The sequence below is a fragment of the Natator depressus genome, chromosome 9 (genome assembly GCF_965152275.1).
Source record: "Natator depressus isolate rNatDep1 chromosome 9, rNatDep2.hap1, whole genome shotgun sequence".
Classification (NCBI taxonomy): domain Eukaryota; kingdom Metazoa; phylum Chordata; order Testudines; family Cheloniidae; genus Natator; species Natator depressus.
The window spans coordinates 80,232,449-80,256,847 of record NC_134242.1 but is presented as its reverse complement, the minus strand read 5'-3'; the positions used below and the strand labels follow the sequence as shown (position 1 = coordinate 80,256,847).

Below are 24,399 nucleotides of genomic sequence, written 5' to 3'. Positions count from 1 at the left end.
CAGTTTACTGGGAGAAGAGCTCAGATCCCTTAACTCCTTGTCTTGTGCTTTACCCACAAGACTATTCTTCCCGAAGGCAAGGCAAAATCAGGCACCTTGCAAAAGTTTAGCTGTAGCCGTGCATAATACCAGGCAATCAATAAATTATGTTATGAGCTAAAAATGAATCAAACCAAGTTAATTTTCTATATTTTCTTTCTGCCGTTTGATACATTAGCTTCATACAGGAGGAGGTGGTTCTATACTGCCTAGCAAAAGTATACGAGTGATGCATTATATAAGCCACTAAAGCATTTCATAGTTTACAGTGGAAGAGTGTTCCTGCTCATTATGTGAATAAGAGGAGACTGCTGCACTTCGCATGACATGTATCATTTAGACACATTTAGTTCCAGGACTATTTGGAACAAGGGATGGAGAGAAACTTTAAAAGGTTCCAAGTGACCGAGTGCTCTGGAGTTTTCCAAACCCAATTGTCTAGTGCAAGACCATGCCAGCTTTTAAAGTGCACAAATAGAGAAATATCTCTGGAACACAACGGATTTCTAATTAAATCCTTTGTGTGGAAAAAGAAACAGAAATGGATCTTGGCCAATCTGTCTGAAACTGGCAGATGTTCCTTAGCTGAAAAGCTATCAAATATAGTTCAGCCAATAACAGTTAACCATACCACTGAAAACGGACAGGAGACATTGGAATCTGTGATTAGAGGAATTTTACCAAATGTCAAGGCAAAGGACCTCATGTCATTTGAAGCTTTTCATTGAATTAATTTTATATATATAATTTCACATCTTATTTTTCTACATTTTAGAACCTGTCTGTAAGCTCGGTGTTCCAGATTCAGGAAAGAGCTCAGCATTTCAGTGGTCCAACTTTGGTTCAGGGGAGCCAACTTTTGAGGGTCTTTGCTGTTTATTAGAAAATACTTATTTGAATTAGATCTCTTTTGCAAAGCAGCTGTTTAAATGAAAGGGAAAACATCTTTGTGAAATGCTAAGCCACATCTCAAGAAACCCCAAATGCCACCATGTTCTGCAGTTGACTTGAGCTCTTTGTCACATAGCCCAATGTAACACATCTGAGTCTTGAAGAGCAGATAGCCATGCAGCCATGTTCAGCAAAACTCGTAAGCCTGTGCTTAACTTTCAGTCCCATTCAAGTCAGTGAGGTTTAAACATGTGCTTAAGTGCTTTGGTGAATTAGGGGTCTTATTGAGGGGCATATCTTCAGTCCCACAAAGACTTAACTTTAAGCATTTGAATAGTCCTATTGATTGGTTTGTAGGACCTTACAAAAAATGGTTTGTAGCCTTCATGTCTAATGAGTTGTAGTTATCAGCTGCCAGTGTCTATACCACACTGTGCTGTGATCATGTCAGATCTGTGGATTTACATCAGTGTAACTAAGATCAGAATCTGGCCAAGCATTTTCCCAGCATCATGAGCCTTTTAAGCAAATATGGCCATTAGACATCTTTGAGCTGTTACAATGTGGCAGGTTTATGTCCTAACCTTTGAAAACCATGAAGCAATTAATGCAAATTCCATTCCCTGTAAACCCTCTGAAAACACTGTTTCTTTATTTATTTATATTATGCTTCAAGGACAACTTCACACGAGACAACAGATGACACAAAGGAGTCCTGGGCTGTATAAATATAGAATCATTTTATTTTATTTTATTTTGGTTAATAGATACAATACAATTTTCGACTACGTAAGAAAGCGGAGTTTTCAGTGCATACATTCTTCAGCCAGACAGGGACAGGGCACCCAGACATTCCATAGTGATTTGAATAATACCATGGCACTTGCTTAGTTTATTTCCCTTAACTCCATAGTTATTGGGCTTTCCCAGCTTTCATTAACAGCTTTGACAGCTCAAGGTCTAAGGAAAAATGAATTGAATAATATAGCTGGGCTGGCTCTTGTGAAACAGGATTATCAGGCAGGCAAAGACACTATTTGGTTCCTGCATTCCATGCTAGTCTTCATGAGTAACCATATCTTTTGAGGCATCATATTTGGTTGGCATGCCAGTGAGCTCTTGCAGTTCAGCCAGGAACTGGGACTTTTTGTCCTTCTACACAATATGGAAACAACACTTGATACAAACAAACCAGAGCTGAGGTCGAATAAGGGAAATTCATACCTCTCCTCCTGTTTTCTCCCTCCAATTAATTTTAAGAAGAAGGCCCTATGTTTGAGCTCAGAATTGCATCATCTCCTACAGATCCAGTGCTTTGTAGCATTGTATCTTGTTATGGACATTTTGCTGATGATATTTCATCAGAGACGTTTTATTCCATGGGATTGCCCAGGTGGGACTTGGGAGCTAGAAACCATTAATCAAGACCACACCCTTGTAATTGTATTAAAAGCAGATAACACTTCCCAGGCGAGATGGGATGTGACAAGACAGTGCCACTGCTGAAGATGAAATGTTATTGAGAAGATTTATGTTTTAAGCTTTTGACTAGCTGGTTACGGAGTAAAGTGCCAGTGAACATTCTTCACAATAAATAGGAGGCAGAGAAGAAGTGATAAAGTGCCATGGCCTTTTGAAGGACTCCAGACAACTGCCCAACAAAGTTGCAAGAAAGAGCAGTGTTCACATTAGAGAGAGATCCAAACTGTGGAGTTTGGAGACATTTAGATTTGAATCTCAATACAGATCCAAATTTAACAGGATTTAATGTCCTCATTTGAGCCTACTACAGAGTAAGGCCTGAGACATGAGATTTTCATTTTGATTGGAGGTACCCTAGCACTCAGGGCAGGGGGAGATGGATCCAGTGTCTGAGTTTGGGCCCCCCATCTAGTTAAGATAAAGTGAAAGAGGCAAAGAGTGATCAAACTGTCTGAAAGAGACAGGGGAGACAGATAGACTTCAGCTATAAATTCACCAAATTTTAGCTTGCTGGAGAAGTTCGGTATTTAAATACCCAGAAGAGAAGAAACATATTTTGTTCAGGGAGATGCTACATGGACAGTTTCTGATAGAGATAAAAAAGTCACAGTCCCCAACTCTAGCCAATGTAGGAAGTCTTAGGATGGGAAAAGGTTAAAGTTAAAGGTGAAAAAAAAAAAGACCTGTTTAGATGATCTAGTCAATCCCCAGCAAGTACAGGATATCTGAGCAATATCAGACTGAAACCAGTTGTACATTTGATCTTAGCCAAAAGGCAGAGAAGAAGCTAGTGGGAGAAGCCAGGAGGGAGGCTAAACATGATCTGAACTTTCCATGGAATTAAGTGTTAAGATAAATGGAGAGTAAGGAAAAAGGGGAACCAGGGAATATAGATGTCAAGAAACACCAAAATAATTAGATGGGTCTGGACCACAATCAGGTACCTTATCTTTGGCCTCTTATCTGGCCCCAGGGTTCATCGGGGAGATTCTTGCCCCTGAATGCTCAGAGTCCCTTTGCCTGATACTTTGGGGTTGCTAGGGAAAAACAGAAGGGGAAAGCACCATAAAAATCCCAGCAGGTTTGCACTGGTTAATAACAGTTGTTGTTAAACTGAATCAGATTAGAAAGGCAGGCGGCCAACTGCCCTCTGGAGTCAAACAGGAATCCCTGAGACGTCTGAAAAATCAAACATTACATCACTTAGCAATTTGTCCTCCTCTCTTCCTCCTATCAGTAGATCAGCCTCGGAGTTAGACTAGAAGCTGTGAAAATCCCTCCCCTTTACCTTGAGCTGCACAGCTGATACCTGCAGGAGTGTTACAAGCCCACCAGATTCCTCCCAATCCCTGTTTTCTAACTGAAGCTACGTAACAAAGGGAATAAAGGAGAGCCAAAGATGCTAACAGCCAGAAGGAGAATCACTATAAACTGGAAATGGGAGGGTACTGTTAACCGAGCCTGGCCCGCAAGCATTAGTGAAATGTTTAGTAAAGATACTTAACTCCGTTACATCAGGGGATCTCCGTCTTTCTCTTGACTAAAATGTTACAGACATATCATATAGAGGAATTGCTATATTTGCCTCTACTGGGTAAACTATATACACCAATGTAAGGAAAAAACAATAATTAAATTAAGGGAGGAGAGGAAAGGACAAACAAAATATTAGTAAATAAAATACAAGACACATACGTGAATAATACTTGTCAGGTAATAGTTCAGCTGGTTGCATTTACCGTGAAAAAGAAAAAGAAACTTCCACTCAAATAAAAGTTGGAAACACATTTGTCCAAATCTTGGTCATTTGCAGTTTTGTTCAGGACACTTCTTAAGTGCGTTGAGGCTGACATAAAGGAACCAAACCCTCCCACCCACAGACAGGGATTAAGGGATTGTTGTCCTGTTTCTGATGAACTGGGCATCAGGCATGGCTAGCTCTAGATGCCTTCTGATCCTTGAATCACAAAGAGGTCCTCAGTTTTTAGAGGCCCCATCATGGAACCAGTGATTAAAATGGGTATAATTTTGCAGATCTCATGGAGAGTGCACAGGCCTGCATTTCTGTGTTGTCATGTGACATAAAAACAACTGTGATGGATGTTGGCTAAAAGCCATAATAAGACTCTAGATGCAGTACCCCCATAAATAAAAGCACTCCCTTGGTTCCACTTAGAACACAACCCCTGCATCACTTTGGTTTCATAAAAGCCTCTGCAAATTGTGTTCTGAAGAAAGGTGATGTGAAAAGATGCTGAGTTTTCTTGGAAGCAGTTAATTAGCACAGCAGTGTTTCCAATTTTATTTTAGAAATGGAGAGCACATTTATATACTTGCAACTGTTATTTTTTTCCCTAGGCCTCCTTATATTTAGATTTTGCAAGCAAAAGTTTTTTACACACTGTAATTTTCACAAGTTTAAGAGCAAGGTACAACAGCAAAAACTGTCTCACATTGACACTGTTAATGCTAGACCCAGCAGAGTTATATATTGGAGACATTTTTTTCCATTTCTCTTGCGAATAAATTATCTGCAAACCAAGTGCTTTATTATTTGACCAGCTCTATAGATGGTCAATTTAATGTTCACTGAACAACTGATCAAAAGAGCTTTTTGTCACTCTTTAGATAAATTATTCCCCCAATCAGTTTCTCTCATTATTTGACCAGCTCTAGTTAACACATAGTTACTACAATACAAAGAAGTGCAAAAATGACAATAAAGCAATTACAGACCACAACTTCCCAGCAGGTCAAATAGGAACAAGGGGCTTACTAGAGACTCATCTTTGTGAATTACTGCAGATCCCTTTTTTCAAATGGGAGCCTGCATGCTTTTTCCAGACTAATTCAGGAACTAAAGAGAACTGGGATTACAATCTGAGGATCCCCCCATTTCAAATGTTTTACCATTCACAGTTAAGAAGGTGCTGGGCTTGGGATTTTTTTATTTGTTTTCCCCTGTGATAATACCTGAGTCTTCTTTCATGCTTATTTCAATGTTATCAGGTCTACCTAGTAATTTGAAAATGATTCTAATGTTCTGAGAGTGTTTGGTCTGTTTTCATTATGCTGGAGGAGTTAGGGAAAGATGATCACATTTTTTGCCAGGTGCCTTTTCTTCTTTCAGTTTGTGATCATTTAAAAAGATCTGTCCTCTGAAGGAAAGAGGTAATTGCTAGTTCCAGACCTAGGAAGGGACTGGAGGGCTTTCCTAGGCCTTGGAAAAATCCCCAGGGAGAAAATTAATGTAAAGCTCCCTTTCCCAGGTTATAATTTAGGAGGTTACAGGCTTGACTGTCAATGAGCATCTTTCTCAGCCTTGCTTTAGACTTGAGATCCTAGTTGCTTTACTCCTGCCTAAATTTGTAATGTCAGCTGAGATTACTTCACAGTGCATTAAATTACAAGGATTACTTGCTTACTTGTGAGGTTGCTGAAAGGAGGACATGGGTGTGCATGCTGGCAAACCTACAACCCCCCTGCTGCACATAGCATGTGGGGGGTGAGGGGCAGGTCACTTTGAATTTCTCAGCTATATAGATCCGGGATCCAGCCAGGCCTGGATAAGCAGACTGCGAAAAGTTTTCATTTACCCGCTTAGGGCATTACACACCACACTAGCAAGGTGGTCAGGCTGCATGGGCCCCAGCAGTATGAACCTAAATGTCAGATTGCTCCTGGTGTGGTATAGGTTGGTATTCCAAAAATCAAACTGTGTTTGGCATCAGCAGTGGAATCTAGGGGAAGTGCTTTCTTTAAAGATGTGTCCAGAAGCTAAACAGAAAAATTGTGTTAAAGTGTTTGTGTCCCAGTGGTATATGGCCTGCATTGAGTGCACACAAACACAGGAAAATTTATTTATCTAAATTTATAAAGTCCCTATCCAAAGACCTAGGGTGCCGAACAATCATTATAAAATAGTGCACTAAAATAAATTGTTGTTCCCACAAAGGAAAAACCTGGGGAAATAGATGAGCTCTGTAGTGTGCCCAGAATGCAACCAAATCCAGGTTTTCTACAGGTACTCAGAGTGCCCATGCTCTGTGTATGTTGTATGGTTTCAAGGACGGATCCCAGAAGATGTACAAACACCATTAGAATACCAACCATAAGCAAAACAATTTGGATATTTCAAATACATTTTGGGAGGGACAAGGAGATCCCCATGTTTTTAAAATAATGTATGGTTTCAAAATCCACATATCAGTGTTTGGGGCTGCAGTTCTTAACTGCTCCCCTGACAGCATCTGAGTGTATAATCCTTGCAGGGTCTACGTGTGGCCAGCAGAATCAATATTGTTTCCACACCTGACTTGATTTGACCCTCAGTGACTTGTATGGAATGAGCAAAAAGGGATTGACATACCTTGCACGTCTGCAATTGCCACTGAACAGTCCCCGTGTGGGGAGTAAGGAGTGGGGGCACTTTTGGGCTGCAGCTCCTATTTTTGATTCTAGTCTGTTAACTAGATAAGCTGAAATATACCTTTAAGGTAGCTGCTCTTTAAGGGTTTCCATTCATATCAAGGACATTGTCAGTTTCCTTCTCCTCTTTTTACCCTAGTCCTTTTAAAGAGCCTGTACAAATGATGGAGGCATGTGAGAATCCAGCATTGTTGAAAGAGGTGCAAAGATGGAACTGGGCTGATTACACTGGAGGGGCAGAATAGTGGATGACGGAGTTGTAGTCAGGCGGTGGGCTGTGGCATTCCAGGTTTGGATCCATGGGCAGGAGGACTGAGTCTTCCAGTGTGAAGTCCATGGTGTCCTCATCAGTCTGTACTGCTGGCTGGTATTTCACAATCTCATGCTCTGATAACATGGATTCTTTGCTCTTGCTGACAGCTCTCTGCCTGTTTAAAACAAAGACAAACAATTCAGACCCTTTTCTTATAAAGCTTTGCTCTTATCTGTCATTGGCCTAGTATCTGTCGTTCCAGGATCTCAAAATGCATTACTGAACTGACCCTCACAGCACCCCTGACAGACACGTAACTGTTATCCCCATTTTACAGATGGGGGGACTGAGTTTGTGTCTTGCTCAAGGTTGCTCAGAGATTCAATAGCAGAGTCGGAAATAATATCTAGGAGTCCTTATACCCTGTCTCTTTCACTCACCACAAGCCACCCTGCAAGGTACTGTATGTATCTTGGTTATAAATGCTCCTGTCATTGTTCTGACATCAGGTCAGGGAATGTGACATTTTGAAAGCAGAATCATGAGCTATGGTTTTTCTTTAAGTACAGTAAAAACTGGGATTAATGAATAATCTATGACACGCTTTGATTTATAATAATGTGGAGAGCATGAGTGCACTTTACATACTTTGTAACCCTTTAAAACTACAGAACAGTCTTTCAGCTAAATTGCATGATGCCCAAACTGGTATCCTGCAGTTGGTGCTATTCAAGAGACCCCGTTTTGATTCCCAGCTGCCCTCTTTTATTCTAGAGCAGTGGTTCTCAACCTATTTACCACTGTGGGCCGCATATGGGCTCAAAATGTGTTATGTGGGCGGTATCCAATACTACCTGTATGGCCCTGAGGATGTCACCTGCGGTCTGTGCTGATTGGGCTGCAAGTGGCCCCCGGGCCACAGGTTGAGAACCACTGCTCTAGGTGATGGTGTGCGGAAATAAACAATTTATGCCGCTAAATAGCAACCCCTATTGGTAGAACTAGGAGAACTCCAAAGGGAGTGTGGACCAGTCTTCATTAGATGCCATCACATGGTGGCTTTGAAGAGAGGCTCACTTGAACCCCAAAAGGGTAATTATATGCAGCCTCAGGAATAATATTTTGCTCATCTATAGCACCTTCCACCCAAGGAATTCAAAGCATCTTTGTGGAGGAGATTTGGATAATTCAAAGATGGTGGTACTAAAGATCCAGATCTGGAAGTGGTTCTCTGAACTTGTCCACTGTTGTTAGGACTATATAACTAACTGATCTGAATCTCTTTGCAATAATCCATAATTGCAAACTGATTCTGATCACGGCATTGCTCGTGCCTCACTTCAAAATGACTCCTGAACATGCTAGGGAGAGTTTAAAATGAACCAATTATATAATGCTCAGACAGTAGGAGAACACATATCATGCGTACAGGTAAATAGCTACTTTCTAATGGCCTTGAAACAGAAACAGTCTTCAGGAGAGATTTGATTATTTATTATTATTTTATATATATTGCAGTAGTGCAGAGTGAGCCCAGTCATATTCCCAGATCCCGTAAGTGCTAGATACTGTACAAACACAGAACAAGAAGAAAGTCCCTGGCCCAAGGATCTTATAATCCAAGTATAAGAGACGGGCCAACAGATACATACAACAAACAGAGGGAGTGCAAAGAAACTATGAGATAAAACTGGTCAGTATGAAAAGCTCTAGTCACTGCACACCAGCTGTTTAATCACTGGTGCATGTTTTTGTAGGCATCGTGGTAGAGGAAAATATTGACCGCAGCATCATGAGTCAGCCTACCTCACACCCAGCACTCCTTCCCATTTGTAAACAGAGTATGGCTGATTGAGGATGGAGGTGTGACCCTGCTTTATAGAATCATAGAAATATAGGGCTGGAAGGGACGTGAAGAGGTTGAGGCAGGATTAAGTCAACATAGACCATCCCTGTCAGGTGTTTGTCCAACCTGTTCTTAAAAACCTCCAATGATGGGGCTTCTACAACCTCCCTTGCAAGCCTATTCCAGAATTTAACTATTCTAGTTAGAAAGTTTTTCCTAATATCTAACCTAAATCTCCCTTGCTGCAGATTAAGCGCATTACTTCTTGACCTACCTTCAGTGAACATAGAGAATAACTGATGACTATCCCCTTTATAACAACCCTTAACATATTTGGAGACTGTTATCAGGTCCCCCTCTGTCTTCTATTCTTAAGACTAAACATGCCGACTTTTTTAACCTTTCCTCACAGGTCAGGTTTCCTAAGTCTTTTATAATTTTTGTTACTCTCCTCTGGACTCGTTCCAATTTGTCCACATCTTTCTTAAAGTGTGGCACCCAGAATGGGACAAAGTACTCCAGCTGAGGCCTCACCAGTGCCAGGTAGAGTAGGACAATTACTGCCTGTCTCACATACGATTTTCCTGTTAGTACACCCCAGAATTATATTAGCCTTTTTCACAATTGCATCACCTTGTTGGCTCACATTCAACCTTTTCTGCAGTTGAGCAGATTTTCCCACTGTTTTCCTTCTTAAGTGTTTATGTTCTGGAACACTTGGTTGAAAAACAAACCAGCAGGAGACTCAGTTGGTCCAATGATTAGGTCACTAGTGAAGGACTTAGGAGACCTGGATTCAAGTCCCTGTTGTGCCCAACACTTTCAGTGTGACCTCGAAATGGAGATAATTGTACTTCCATGCTTCACAGGTTAAATTCATTAAAACTTGTAGGGTCTGTTCATGTACTATGGTAATCGGGACTATTTAAATATCTAAGATAGCTAGACCCAGCCAAGACTTAACAAGGAGGTTGCTGCTGGGGACAACACACTCATAATATTCCTATTTTTCATTTTCTGTTGTCCTCATTCTTCCTGCGTGTTTGTCGCCCTCTGTCTCTGGTTTCAGTACAGAGGGGAAAATGTCTTTTTCTCCAGAAAGGGAGCTAATATCTCTCAATAAATTATGATACGATAACCTTAGAAGATCTGGTCTCTTGCCTTGGAATCCTGAGCCTGTCCAGGAACTGAAGTTCGCTGTGAGCTACAGGTGTCACCAGCCTGGCTAGTAGAATCAGTATTGGTGTTTTCATTGTCAATGTTAATTGTTCTGAAGAGGTGCAGGCAGGCATGTCTTGTATATTGTATTGGCTCAGGTAATGTATCGGCTTGTGTGTATGTGCACCAGCCAGTTTATAATGGTCACTTTTGAGTCATTCAGTCCTGTAATTCTCCGTTGTTTGGTGAGTTTGTGTGTGTGTTGGATGATACTTTGCATATACCAATCTATGAAGGGATTCATTCTAAGCCAGTAGCACTTGAGATGTTGAGCCAAATTCAGCCATCATATGAAGAGGTACAACTCCCTTCGACTTCAATGGAAGATGCGCCATTTTACTGCAGGGTCTATCTTGGTCTGATGTGGTTGTCCTCCCCGAAATGTCAGTACATCCTGCTCAAACTCAAGACAGGAAAATGAACCCACGATTCCTGCATGGAGATGCAGAGATCTAACCACTAGGATGCTTCTTGCATCTCTTCAATAAACTCCAATCCTGAGACTTCCAGGGTACAGAGAAGTAAACTGTGCAGACAAACTCTGCTGTGCTGGCCTCTTAGATCTGGACTAGGAGTTGAACCCAAATTCCTTGCATGGCAATGCAGATCATTACTCACTAGGTTGCCGCTCATGGCTGAAATAAGCTATAACCCTGAGAGTTCCAGCAATGTGACAGTCTTTTATTAACAAAATCTAAATTCTCCTCTTTCTCATTGTCCAGAGGAAAACACCAGTGGGAATTTCTTCAAAATGCCATACGCTTGCCAGCTTTTCCATCCCCTCTCTTTAGATAGATTCTCCCTCTGGAATAAGTGGCAGAACTGTCTCTCTGCTCTACTGTTTATTTATGTACTTTTCTTTTATTACGTAGCCCTGTTGACTCTTGTCAGCTGACTCCACAGACATTCTGGCTTTTAATTTCCAGGTATTAAAGTTGTCAATGGAGACAAGGAGAAGCATGAAAGTATCTGTTTAACTTGGCCCCCGGCCTGTGTGCCTTGGAGTGCCAGATAAAAGAAATTTTATTAGGGTTTAGTTTGGCCACACAATGAGAAACTTTCAGACCCTTGCTGGCTTCCACCAAGTGTTCTCCTTGTGTTTCTGTCCCATCTACAGCAGGGGACTGCATCTGGGAATGGCTCTGTCTGTCACCTAAATCACACTGATGTTTGAAGAGAGACTTAAATAGTGACATTTAATATTCGCTCCCAAGCCAGAGAAATGATGAGTTTGATCTGAAGTGAGTTCTGTGATTAACCATCTATGGCAAATTGAAATGCAATTAACTTTCAAAAATGTTCCTTTCATGCAAAATGCATGTCCTAAATTAAAACAATCCAGAGGTCTTTACATTTTACCTTTTAATGCTCTAGAATGAAATGTCAGTAAATATAGTCTTTTCTTGCTCAGCAGGAGGGAAATGTACATATGCTTGGAATATATATCGTAGTGGTAGGCTGCAGCTTCCTTGTTCTGACTGTCCTTGAAATCTCATTTGCTACATAGAAACTGCCACATTGGATCAGACAGTTGGTCCATCTAGTCTGGCATCCTGCCTCCAGTAGTGGCCAGTACCCATTGCTTCAGAGGAAAGCAAAACCCCTCTTATAATTATGCTCCGAGTCAATTGTGCAATGTTGCATAGGAGGGAAAAATCCTTCCTGAGCCACACAGGTGAATAGTTTAAGGCCCAAAGCATGATGAGATTTAATTACCCATAGTATTACGTAGCTACAAATGTTAATAATGGTTCATACAATGACCTAATCCTGTTAAAATTCAGCCACAGTATTTACCTCAGTGAATTCCACAGGTTGACCTTTAAGTTGGCTGCCTAAAGAAGTATTTTCCTTTATTGATTCTGCCTTCACTAACCTTTACTTTTAAATGACCTCTTCTCCTATGAAAGGAGAGAGTAGAAAGAAGGGACTGGTTAGTTTTCACTGTGCCCTTCATAATGCTGAATATCTCAATCAAGTCCAGTGGGGAGGACTGTGTGGGGAGGGTGAGTTCCACCCACATTTTGAAATTGGCCCAAGACAGTAACATCTTATACAGGGACCAATGCAAAAATTCTTGAATTTGTGCCTGCAGGAATTTGTTACATTTTGAGAAGGGTGGTGGTGGAATCTGAACATTGCCATTTCCACACTCAAAACACGAAAAGTGCCACTTTTCTCAGGTGCAAGTTTGTATTCAGTGCTAGTTGGGGAAACGCCTGTTTCACACCCACATGATACACTTGTGAGACTGTGCCTAGCTCACATTACACACTCAGTTCTGGGCTCCTCTGCACGAGGAAGATGGCTACAAACTGGAGAGGTTTAAGTGTAGAGCAACAAAAATGATTAAGGCACTGGAGGAACTAACTTATGAAGGAAGATTAGAAGAAAGCAAATATATAGCTTGGCTAACCAGTGACTCATGGGGACATGCTAATCATGCCTTCAGGCTTTCTTTCTACAGTGCCCATACCCTGGTGCCTAAACCCTCTTTGTAAATTGTAAATACCCACAGAGGGAGTTGATAGGTTTGGTGTATAATTGTGTGTATAATTAAGGGCCTGTCTACTCTATTAATAGAAACTTGTCAGAGGACCATACTACAAAACACTTGTGTCCTGTGCCAATTACAATATAGTTAAAATTTGTAGAGAGGATGGGAACTTAACAGGGTTAATACTAGGTCATATGACTTGACAAAAGACTTGGACAAGTCCAGGTTAGCTTGATAATGTGACATGGTTAAAATATGGTTAGGTCCCTCCACACTACAGATTTTTACTGTATTCTACCTGGGTCTCCTGGCATGGTGAAGACGGGCCTTGAAAGTAGTGGGATGAAACCAAGCAAAGGAAAGTTTAGGTTGAATATTAGGAAATGTTTCCCAACGGTGAATGTATTAGGTTGGGCAGGGAGGCGGGGGAGGCTGTGCAGACTATACCATAGGGGACAATCTTGCACTAGCTACAGGGAAGTGGACTAGATGACTGAATAGGTCTCTTCCATCTCACTCTTCTCTGAACCATTGATTCTGGTTTGAAGGTAAAGAACAATTAAAACACCCCAAGAACTGGAAGCTCATTACTGGGGCTGTTTATTTTTCTGTAAGAGGGAGCCAGTTTCTAATGGCTCAGAGCTCAGTGAGGAATGCATGAGTGATGACTGGAAGAGTATTTCTTAGGGGCAGGAGACAACAGAGCTCTAAATAATTGAGGACTCCCCAGGCTTGAGGTAGAACACTCATTCCCAGTGCTGTGGAGCTGTTCACGTTGCTCTACCCAAGCACCTAGTCTTAACCAGGTAAGCCTCTGTGGCCCTTAAAAATCCTGGATGTGATCAGAGGCCTTGTTTAAGGAAAGACAAGCAACTGAGCTGTGCAGCGGCAAGTCCACCAATTTATGCCTGATGCTTACATCTTGTAATAATAACAAGTGAACTGTGGAGCCTCCTGATAGCTTTTATAGGGACTTAAGGAGACACTTTTCCGGAGTAGTAGTAGGCATTATTTCATTGAAAAAATACCAGAGGCTTTAATCACTAGGGTTGTTTTTTCTCTAATAGTTGTGAGTCTGGTTCAGAATTTGCTTCGATGAATGAGTGAGCGCTGTGCAGTAGAAATCCAATACTGCTTTCCCTCTGGCAGGATCAGTATCTCACTGGTCAAGTGGCAGAGAAATTTGAAGGGTTACAGTCAAAAATTCATGCTTTTGAAACAATCATAAGGTACCTATCTATAGGCTGGACAATAACCAAATGGAAAACAAAGCTAAAAGGAAGCCACAAGAAGACCAATTCACCACTGGAATAAGTGATTGCAGCTGTTTTGGCATCAGTGGAGTTGTGCCTGATTATGCCAGTGATGAATTTGGCCCAACCATCTCAAATATACAGCCAACTCAAATGAAAGGCTCTGGCATAGGCTGCCCCACACCCAAGATGGTCAATTCCCACTGAATACAAGGAATAGAGGGCTGAGAGGCAGTGCAGCATACCATAATGAGCACAGGAACCAAGAATATCTCAGTTCTAGGGACTCTTGCCACTGCATCACTGTGTGACCTTGGACAAGTTACTTAAGCCAAAATTTTCACTGATTCTGAGTGGTGCAAATTTTGGATAGTCCCAGTCTGGGTCACTGTGCTAGGTGCTGTACAAACATAGAGATAGGTGTAGTCGCTACCCCCAAAACATATGTACGAGTAACAAAAAAAAAAAGTCTTCAGCTGTAATCACATACATCAGCCTGGAGCAACCTTATCTCCCACCTCTATTCACCAGAAAACAGGGTGTGGCACTAGGAATTCTGTCCGACCCTTCGGAGCCACTTTCTCTGGGTGAGCAGTGGCCGCAGAGCAGGGAAGATCCCAGGGCTGCATATGAAAGCCTTCACTGTGCAGCTGTCTCTCTAAGGCTATGCCTACACTGTAAGCGACAGCTGTGATGCCCCCAGGTCAGGAAGCCATACTCGAGGAGAGCTAGCCTGAGTATAGATAGTAGTGTAGCCATGGTAGCGTGGGTGAGAGCAGTGGAGCCTTAGCCATGCCGACTCGTACCCGCGGGGTTCGGGAGGGTTTGTCCTCGGCCCAGCTAAGCTGTGCTGCCGTCGTCTGTGCTACCAAGGCTACACGACTATTCATACTCAACCGAGCTCTCCTGGAGCTAGTGTGACTATGGCCCCGTGAGCTGGGAATCACAGCCCTAGCCTGTAGTGTAGATGTGGCCTAAGGGTCGCCATTTCCTACGCTCTTTCCCCGGACACGTCATATCTGAACAGGAACGCCAGACGCTGCCAAGCGCGATTGTTTGGTCTGAACCCTGTGCACCGAGATTGCCTAAGACCAGCTCAGGCAAAGGCACAGCCCGCAGCGACAGGAGCTGGATGCTGCGTCTCGGAGCCTGCAGCACATCAGCTGAGACCCAGTCAGGGGGGGTCAGCGTGCTCAGCCAAGATTAGCCCGACTAATTGTTTCAGAGCAACCGAGCGTCATTCGATCAGACAATAAAAACCCCAAACAAACCCCATACCCAAGCAAAAGCGAAGCCTGCTATAGATCTTAATAATAACTTCATTAAAGAGTCTCCAGGAGGATTTTAAAGCAGTGCTTGGTGCTGGCATATTAATGTTACAAGATGAAACCTGACACTCTAGCCTCATCCTTATGTCCCACACTTCCTCGAATGCTGATTTAGATGTAGTCCCTCTTTTGCTCTCATAAAGCCAACGAAAAATGCTTCTGACTTCAGAAATAGTTATTACTTGTCTAACAGGATTCCCAGGCCCAAGGTATCAGACTCAGCCTCAGTAAACTCTTGACACCAGCAAGTAGTGTTGCCAACTTTTCAACTTGACAGAGCAAGCAAATGCAAGACAAATAAACAGTGAGATTTCGGCAAAAAATAATAAACGCAGCCACCCTGGTTTAGAAAACATGCTAAGCCTTTGAAAGATTTTGGGTAAGAAGAGGATGACTGTTTGAAATGGGCCCAGGGTAAATGTTTTTGATAGAGAGAGATACACAATTAACAAGGGTGACATTATCTCCCCCCCTAAACTAACACTCTTCTCTGACCTCTCCAAGCCATTTGGAGAATATTACAAGTGCTTCTCAGGGATGTTTTTCATGTTACGGGTGTGTAGGATCAAGGGATGACTTGTCCTGAAATGAAAGGATGCCAAGACCTTCCATAATTAATATCTAAATGAACATACCACTTGGGCCACAGAGATTCTGCAAGATAGTTTAAAAAAAGAGTCTGGCAAAGGGATCTTCTCAGCTGGGGTGAACTTCGAATGTTGAATGGAAAAACAGGCCAAGGACAAACACTCCTCTGTCCGCCATGAGATTGCTGGAGTCCTGAAAATGAGGTGGGTATGGATGCTGCTTGCTGCAGGCCTTGGCTCTAGATTAGATTAGATTTCTATTCAAATGCCCATGTGTGGACTGGCTGGCACAGGAAGTACCTGGTCTACAGTTACAAATGGAATACCAAAAAAGATCTGGATTTAGAAGACCAGATATCCAGCTGGGGATATTTAATTGGAGCATATATTAAATGAAGTCAGTGGAATTAAACCAATTGACACTAACTCAGGATCTGGTCCAGTGTCCGGTTCAGAAGTTTTATTTGAGGCTTGAACCTCTACAGAGCTGGGCTGGAAATCTCACAAGAATAAATTCACTTCTGGGGTTTCTAATGTGTTTGCTTCTGAATGGCAATGCCATTAGAGAGCAGCCTGGCGTGTGGGAATTTGGTGCTTCTGATGCCTGCTGAAAACCTGAAGGGGCAGGAAAGAAAAATCCACCAGCTACTCATCTGAACACTTCTGAATCTCAGAAACAAAAAAGTTTCATTCAAACATGATTCTAAAAAAATGGGCAAATGTCATCAAGGGAGGAAGGGTTTTATTTGAATCAGTGCATCCACCTCTTGTGTGCATGTAGACACAGAACTTTGTGAGGATGCCTGCTGTCCCTTTTTAGGTACAATATTGGGTCCTTAATTCTCCCGCTGTCCTGCAGAATGAATTCTGCTGAACACACTGAGTTCCTTTCCTGCAGGACAAGCGGAATTTGAAAGCTTACATCAGTTCTGCAAGGATAAAATGAGCCTGCTCTGTAACTTTTATCACATATCACAGACTGAGTCTACTCCTCCGAACGATAACTGGGGACTTCATGGAGCTGAAGTGTGAAAAGCCAAGGCAAGCTTCCGTCATCCTTCCTCTCTGTCTGTCTGTCAGGAGCAAGTCAGTAGTCCCTCTCAAGTACTGACCGTTGCGCTCCGACTGTGCACGCTCTGAAATGAGCCTGCTAACACTATACAGAAGCAGTGCAAGCTTCTCCCGATATACCACACCTCACAAAGAAGGTCAACTGTGTTCTGTGGGGAATTGTAGAAAATACCATTGTGGACAAGCTGTGTTGAATTTAATAGGGAGAAGCCAAGTCAATAGGGTTCTATCTGTCTTAGACACTACAGTATAGGTCTTACAGAAAACTCCAAGCAGTTTGGTTGAAATTCATTGTCAATTCCTAACTAACTGAACAGAGAATGAGATCCTTGCCACAGATTCTTTTGAAGAACTCTGTAGCAGAGATACTATTCTCTATTAGATTCTGTAGGCTGACTCCAAAAACCTATATAAGGGTTAATATTTTCTATAGGACTTTTTTTATAAGAGTGGAGATGGAAAAGACCTGTTCAGTCCCCCAGCCGTGCTCCCCCCCCACAATGCCTGATTGTTCTTTGCAGGGAGATGCAGAGCTAGAAGCCAAAGGCTGTTTGCTTTCTGAAAAATACCAATTCTAGTGTGATCGGTTTTAATGGCCTTTGCTACGGGTGGACAAACACCCCCTGTTCCCCCTTGGCCCAATCCCTACGTGGAACCCAAATCTGCAAAGACTGATCAATAGGCTCCTGATAGTAGCAGACGGGAGAGTGAGAGGGTGTTGGGGACTTGAGTGGGAGACCGTGGGAAGAGGGAAGGACAGGACGAGGGGATTGTCATGGAGAAGGAAGTCTGGAGATCTTGGTTCTGAAACACATACAAGCCTTTTAGTGCTTATCCCAATTTCCTCATTTTTTCATCACTAGTGTTCTGGAAAGATCCATCTCATCCTTTACATCCGCAGTAGGCTGACATATGTCTGGTAGGCACTGACATATTTATAAGGGCTTTTCCTCTGCTTGTCTCTGGTACTATAAAGTTTGGCTAGTTCTCGAAATTGTCCCACCCGTAAATAGGAACATTAGAAAGAGGCAGGGAAACGTTAACATACTCTTAATATATTCACTATCCTTATACTCCCATATTATGTTTGCCACTTGCACCACATTTGTGGCTCTTACGGGTTAGACCCTGAAATAAACCAACTTTATTTGAAAGCCTGACCCCTCTTTGAATATGATGATTCAGAAGCATGAGGCAGCTTCTCCTTTGGAAAAAGAGTTAATTTGATTAGTGGCACTTCCTGTGCTGAGGTTGATGAAATTGGTTTTCGAGCTTCATCAGACTAATTAATGTTCACACTGTGTGCAGGGAAACACATGTAGGAAAGCCCCGCTAGAGGAACAGCTTTCTTTTCAGAAAAACTGGTACCTCTTTTCTCTATGCTGTGACCAAAACTGAACTGCGCCTCTTCAGTTTGAACTGTATTAACCATCCTCTTTCTGTTGTAATCCTGAAGCCCCGAGCTGCTGGCGCTGCAGACTAAGCGTTCCATTTGGAATCAGAAGCTTTTTTTTTTTTTTTTTTTTTTTACAACCTTTTCTGGACAGGACACTGACTCCAAAGAAATGTTCCCAAAGTACTCACGCTAGAGCCATAATCCCATAAGGCCAGGAGCGGATTTCCAGCCTCTTCAGGCTTTTCATCTCATCCGATGTCAGCACCATCCCGCTATCCGACTCGCTCTCCTGTACAGTGAAAGGAACGGGACATCAGTAACATGGTAACTGCAAAGGACAGCACTGCAGCTCTTCCGCATTCACAGCAAGGGGGGAAAAGCGTGATGGAGAACTTGTACTGGGCAGCAATGAAAGCCACCGGACAAGGAAGAGCAAAGGGGCCAGTTCAAACACCAAGGTCCAGCTGGAGTCTATCCTTCTCTCACTTACTCTTCTGAAGCATTTTTTGTGCTGTGATAGGAGCCAGACTCTCAGTCCTGCAGGCTGAATTCCCTCATTTGTCCACAGAGCAGGTGAAGCCCAGGAAGGAGCAGTGCCAGGTTTCCTCATCCCTGGAGAGGCCACCCCTAGGTAGGGTTGAGGCTCCAAGGCCAGTTCAGTTACTGGCCCCTCAGGCACTGACTGCCAACAAGGAAGCCATTTGTAGAGATGATTCTTTTTTTTTTTTTCTTTAGGTACACACTAGTGTACTAGGAGCTGGAGTGAGACCTACCAACACATTCCACACACAGCACCAAAGAGTCTTCACATGGGCATTTGCTAAGCTGGGTTGGACTCAAATCAACAACCTACAGCACTAACACTCTGTATTATGGCCCCCAGTCAGCAAAAGCACCAGCACACGTACTTTAAAAACTCACCTCTATACAGCAAAGCACTTAACAACACACACAACTTTCAGCTCTTCCATAACGCCCACTGATTTTGAAGTTAAGTTCATGTTTGTGTGCTTTGCTAAATTGGGGCCTATGTTATCATTCCGCTTAGCCATCTGGGCCCCTTGGTACTTTTTGTTTGGCCTTTGAAAATTTGCCTTGTTTTTATGGAGTTAAAAATGTTATTGATCAGTTCTAAAATGGCCATAAAATGCAATGATATGCCCAGGGCTCAAATAATGTATACAGACAGAAAGACATTAATAGTGAGGGAAGATTGTGTCAAATAAAAAAAGCAAACATAACTGACGATTCTTCTTTCCTATTTTGGCTTTCTGGTATTTTAAAGAGAAATTCTACGTACACATATCACAGGAAGAAGCTTTTTGCCATTTTAAACTTGAAATCTGTTATTAAACATGATGTAGGAGTACCTTCTAGATTGTGGAGCTGAAATCTGAATGAAGGTTTATAAAGTGCACATCCATTTATAGGTCTCCTGAGATAAACGCTATCTTAAATACCTTCTAGAATTGCTCTCCCTATTAGAAACACTTCTTACTGAACTAAAGAAACTGTAAGTGTGGTACCAGATTAGACCACACGAACTCCTTGCAAGGAGTATGGCACAGTAAACATATCTTGCAGGGGTCCTTCTTTGTACTCAAGTGGACAAAAAAAATCTTTCATCTGTCCTGCGGAGTTGTGAAGTTTAGGTCTAAAAGATAAAGTGGTGTTAAAATAAAAGGGAGGGGGCTCTGATTCAAAAGCTATGATTGTTAATTATTATTCATTTTTATTATCTGCACTAAGCTTATGTCTAGAGGCCACGAATAGGGCCAGTTTGCCAGTGCGCTAGGCTCTGCATAAATTGACAGGTAGACACGGTCCCTGTTCCAAATAACTATAAAAATTTTAAAAATTTTAAATGAAAACAGGTGGGTTTTTTGAGGGGGGGGGGAGAAATTCTTTACAACTTAAATACTCCCCTTCAGTTCTGAAAAGTGGCACCAACAGCAGCTGTGCTGTGCACCTGAACCAAAAACGGAAACTAACTAGAAATGGGAATGAACCTGTGATCAGTCTGCCATCTGAGGAAGTGGGAAAGTGAACAAGTGGCATTCAGAGTGAACAGAAAATCAGACTGTTCTCGGGGGGTAGTAACACAAGTCAGAAAACGTGATTGTTTTTATTTTTTTAAATTTATGGGGTGAAATCCCAGCCCCACTGAAATAAGTGGCAAGGATTTCATGCCAGGTTTATATTTTAACAATAAGTGACCCCATAATTTATTTCTCAACCACATATTTATCTGAATTGCCGCTTTCATAGTATCTTTAAACAACTACAAGAAAACGAATAAAAAAACTACAAGTCACGAGCACTAATGCAGGACAGATGTGGTTGTGCACTTTGAACTATTTGAAATACTGACCTAATCAGTATTAATTCCTTTGGCATTTAATGTACTGGCACTAATCCTTGTGCACTCAGTAGTAAAGCGGATGACACAAGGGCTATACGTATCTAAGATACCCACTGCAATACCACTTTAATTCTGCCATTATTTTAATGTCACCCTCTTTCCTATATGTAGGAAATATATTACCACCAAATATGTACTGATTTTAGACATGCCCCTCATGATGAGGTCTTTGAAAAAGGGATGCAGATGCAGGCCGTTGGTCACCTATTTGTGATAGCTGTCTGTCCAGTGAAAGTACTTGTGTGATACAGAGAGACAGATCTGTAGAGGGAGCATATAGCAGCTCGCAGGAATTCTTATCCTACAGATCCCTAAGACTGTGGAATAGGGATGGAGGTCTAGAAACTGAATATGGCAAAGGAATAGGAAATAACAGGCAACAGTTCTGCACTGGCAAGAGGGTGGACTAGAGATCTGCTTTCTAGGATCAACTGTAGATGGACACCTCACCCTTCCCAGGAGAATATATATTCATCAGTTGGAGAAGAAACTCCCGCCCAGGGGACCATGCAGGCTGGGGAGAGCAAGCAAGCATGAGAGCACTCCCTGCCTTGGAGAGCATATGGGCCATAGGAAGAGACAAAAATGTGTGCATCCTCCCTGACCTTTACTTGCTCCACAGCCTGTGGGTGCTCACCCTCTCCCTCAGCCAGATGTTCACCTGAAGGCTTATTGCTGTGGAGTTTTTGAGCAGACAGGAGTTGCCCCATGGTGCCAGTGGCTCTGGCTCTAAGGCAGGAAGCATGGGGAGAGATTATACTGAAGTTCACAGGGAGCTGAACTACAAAAGAAGCTCTTGAGTTATTTTATATGGACGGAGAAGAGAGACAACTAGGTGCTTTGTGACCCCAGAAGAGGCCACGTGAAGTTCCTGGCACTGAGCAGAGCTGCAGTAATCATGCTTTTAGCCTTCATGTGAATTGCTCCATGAAACAAAGTGCAGGATCCCCTTTGCCCTCCTGGATCCGGGGCCAAATCCCCATTGGGGTTTCTGTCCCCTCTCCCAGAATGAAGCACACACATGCTCCAGAAACTCTTTCAGTCCCTGATGACAGCAGGCCTGCAAACCTGCTGGAAGGGGACGTGTTCACCTCGCTTACCTCATTCATTACTTTCTGCTTCTCCACTGGCACCTCATCAAATGTCTTCACACTCAGCGGTCTCTTCTTACTGTTATTACTGAAAAGGAGAAGGGTGAGAGATCAGCACACAATCATCAGCCTTGGCTGGGATGATTTAGTTGGTGTTGGTCCTGCTTTGAGCAGGGGGTTGGACTAGATGACTTCCTGAGGTCTCTTCCAACCCTGATATTCTATGGTTCTATGAACCATTCATGATGACCCTGTAACTTTCCTTCTTTCCCAAGTGGCTGCTGACCTGGCTCTGTAGCTCAAACAATATCCCTGACCCGAAGTGAGGTTCCTTCTTCAGATTTTCTTCTACATCTTGTAACCAGTTAGTAGGGCTCCGACAAGCAGCATCCATATATGAGTTATAAAATGAGACCCCCCACCCTGGAGCTGCTGACAAAATCCACACTATCAGGACTTCAGATAAAAAGGGACAGTGACATGGACAACCCATAGTATTTTAAATTATAGGATAAGGGCTAGGTTCTGGATTCTCTTGGCCTACCAGGGGAAAGTCATATGGCCATACACCACCATCATTAGCAGACATCACAAAGGACAGGACAGGGATATATATATATGTCCCCTCCCTTTCCTGATCCTTCCCTTTCTATACGGATGGCAGACCATGGTCAATGCTGGTGGGAGCGCAAGCTGCACCACCTTAAGTGCTATAGCAGTTGCGGTGTACACTTCCACTGCACCCAGCAAGGCATGCCAGCTGCCTGCCTCCTCCACACACAGAATGCAGCGCCCATCCGAGCCAGTCTGCGTCCCACAGGACAGTGGCTTCTAAAGCCGCTAGCCAATCCCGAGAGTTTATTAAATACAAAACACTGAAAACCAGTTAAAGAGCCAATCAGACCTAATATTTATTAAAGCAAAATGAGAGCAGGGCCAGAACTGGAAGCTTTGCAAAGTGTTATTATAACTCCCCGAAACCTTGGTGGTTCAGATAAAAGAGAGGCTGGATCCAACTATCCCTAGCTTTGTTTCTGAAAAACCCAATGTCCAGCTTTCTTGATCCATCTTTAGACAGGACCAAAGTTTAAGGCACAGAGGGAAACTCAGTGACACTCAAAGCAAACCCCTCTTCCCCAGAAAAGTGTTCAAAGCCAACTGATAAAAGCATGTGGGGGACTGAAACTGAAATCACAGGAGTGGGAGCTTCAGGAGAGGATGGTCCATCTAAAACACATGGGATTGAAAGCCTGCCCTAAAGGCAGCCAATGTGGCAAATCACTTTGGGGAAGGGGCAGGGGTCGGCAACATGTCTTTAGACGGACACAAGTGTCCATCCATGGTAAAATTTTTGAGGTCCGTGGGGGGCGCTCACCTCGGGCGGCTCCCCATCCCTGCTGTTGCTGGTGGAGGCGAGGCCAGGTGGCTCTACACGCTGCCACTTCCCCTCCTCCCCCGCGAGCGCTGACTCTGCGGCTCCCAGCCCATTGGCCAGAAACCACGGCCAATGGGAGCTGCGGGGCCGGTGCCTGCAGACGGGGCAGCGTGCAGAGCTTCCTGGTCATGCCTCTGTACGAGCCTGAGGGGGGACATGCCGCTCCTTCCGGGAGCTGCTTGAGGTAAGCCGCCACCTGGAGCCTGTACCCCTGAGCCCCCCTCCCGGGCCCCAACACTCTGCCCCAGCCCTGCTCCCCTTCCTGCCCTCTGAACCCCTCAATCCCAGCCCACAGCACCCTCCTGCATCCCAAAAACCCTCATCCCCAGCCCCACCCCAAAGCCTGCACTCCCAGCTAGAGCCCTCACCCCCCCCACACCCGAACCCCCTGCCCCAGCCCAGAGCCCCCTTCCACACTCTGAACCCTCATCCCCGGTCCCACACCAGAGCCTGCACCCCAAGCCTGAACTCTCACCCCCTTGCATCCCACCCCCTGCTCCAGCCTGGAGCCCCCTCCCGCACCCTGAACCCCTCATTTCTGGCCCTACCCCAGAACCTGCACCCTCAGCCCAGAGCCTGTACCTCCTCCCACACCCAACCTCCTGTCTCAGCCCGGAGCCCTCTCCCATCCCCCGCCAATGTCCGTCACTAAGTCCAGTAATTTTGTCAAGTGTCTGTTGTGCAGCATGGTGGTGCTGACCCCTGGGAAAGGGTTTCATAGCCAAGAGCCCTCAACCAGGGAAGGCCCTGCCCCTAGCCTAGTGCTGACTGAACCCAGGAACCATAAGCAGACCTGTTCCACTCCACCATAAATGCTGGTAGGCAGAGAAGACAACACATATGCCAAACTGTGGTGATCCATGCACTTACCTGCAGGCTTAAACTATTTTCCAGCTTTGACTTTCTAAATTGTCTAGAGTCTTAACTTGAAACCAAAGTAAGAAAGCAGTGTCCGTACCCTATTCCCAATGCACTCCAGCGATTAATGCAATTGCTCAAGTTTTCTTCCACTGGGCAGGTCTTTGGGTTAGATTCTCCATCAGGGCATAATGTGATGTTCAGTGGAATATAGTCTTTACCATCCTAAATAATTAACAGAAGAAAGAAAAAACCAGTCAGGATCAGTTCTTCTTCCTGATGTCCTGGACATTAGTGGCTATCA

The 24,399-nt window shown here is 43.5% G+C and overlaps 1 protein-coding gene across 2 annotated transcripts in view; it reads right to left on the bottom strand.

Moving 5' to 3' along the window:
* Nucleotides 1–1,655: 1,655 nt before the first annotated feature.
* The window catches only part of LOC141993114 (vascular endothelial growth factor receptor kdr-like), a 184,970-nt gene continuing 162,226 nt past the window's right edge, over nucleotides 1,656–24,399 (bottom strand). For both annotated transcript variants that reach the window (XM_074962420.1, XM_074962421.1), the window contains exons 27-30: nucleotides 24,196–24,320; nucleotides 21,812–21,890; nucleotides 18,478–18,578; nucleotides 1,656–7,268 (exon numbers count right to left, since the gene is read on the bottom strand). In XM_074962420.1, coding sequence (XP_074818521.1) covers nucleotides 7,064–7,268; nucleotides 18,478–18,578; nucleotides 21,812–21,890; nucleotides 24,196–24,320 — 510 coding nt within the window. In that variant the 3' untranslated portion in view covers nucleotides 1,656–7,063. The remainder of the gene's footprint in view (nucleotides 7,269–18,477; nucleotides 18,579–21,811; nucleotides 21,891–24,195; nucleotides 24,321–24,399) is intronic.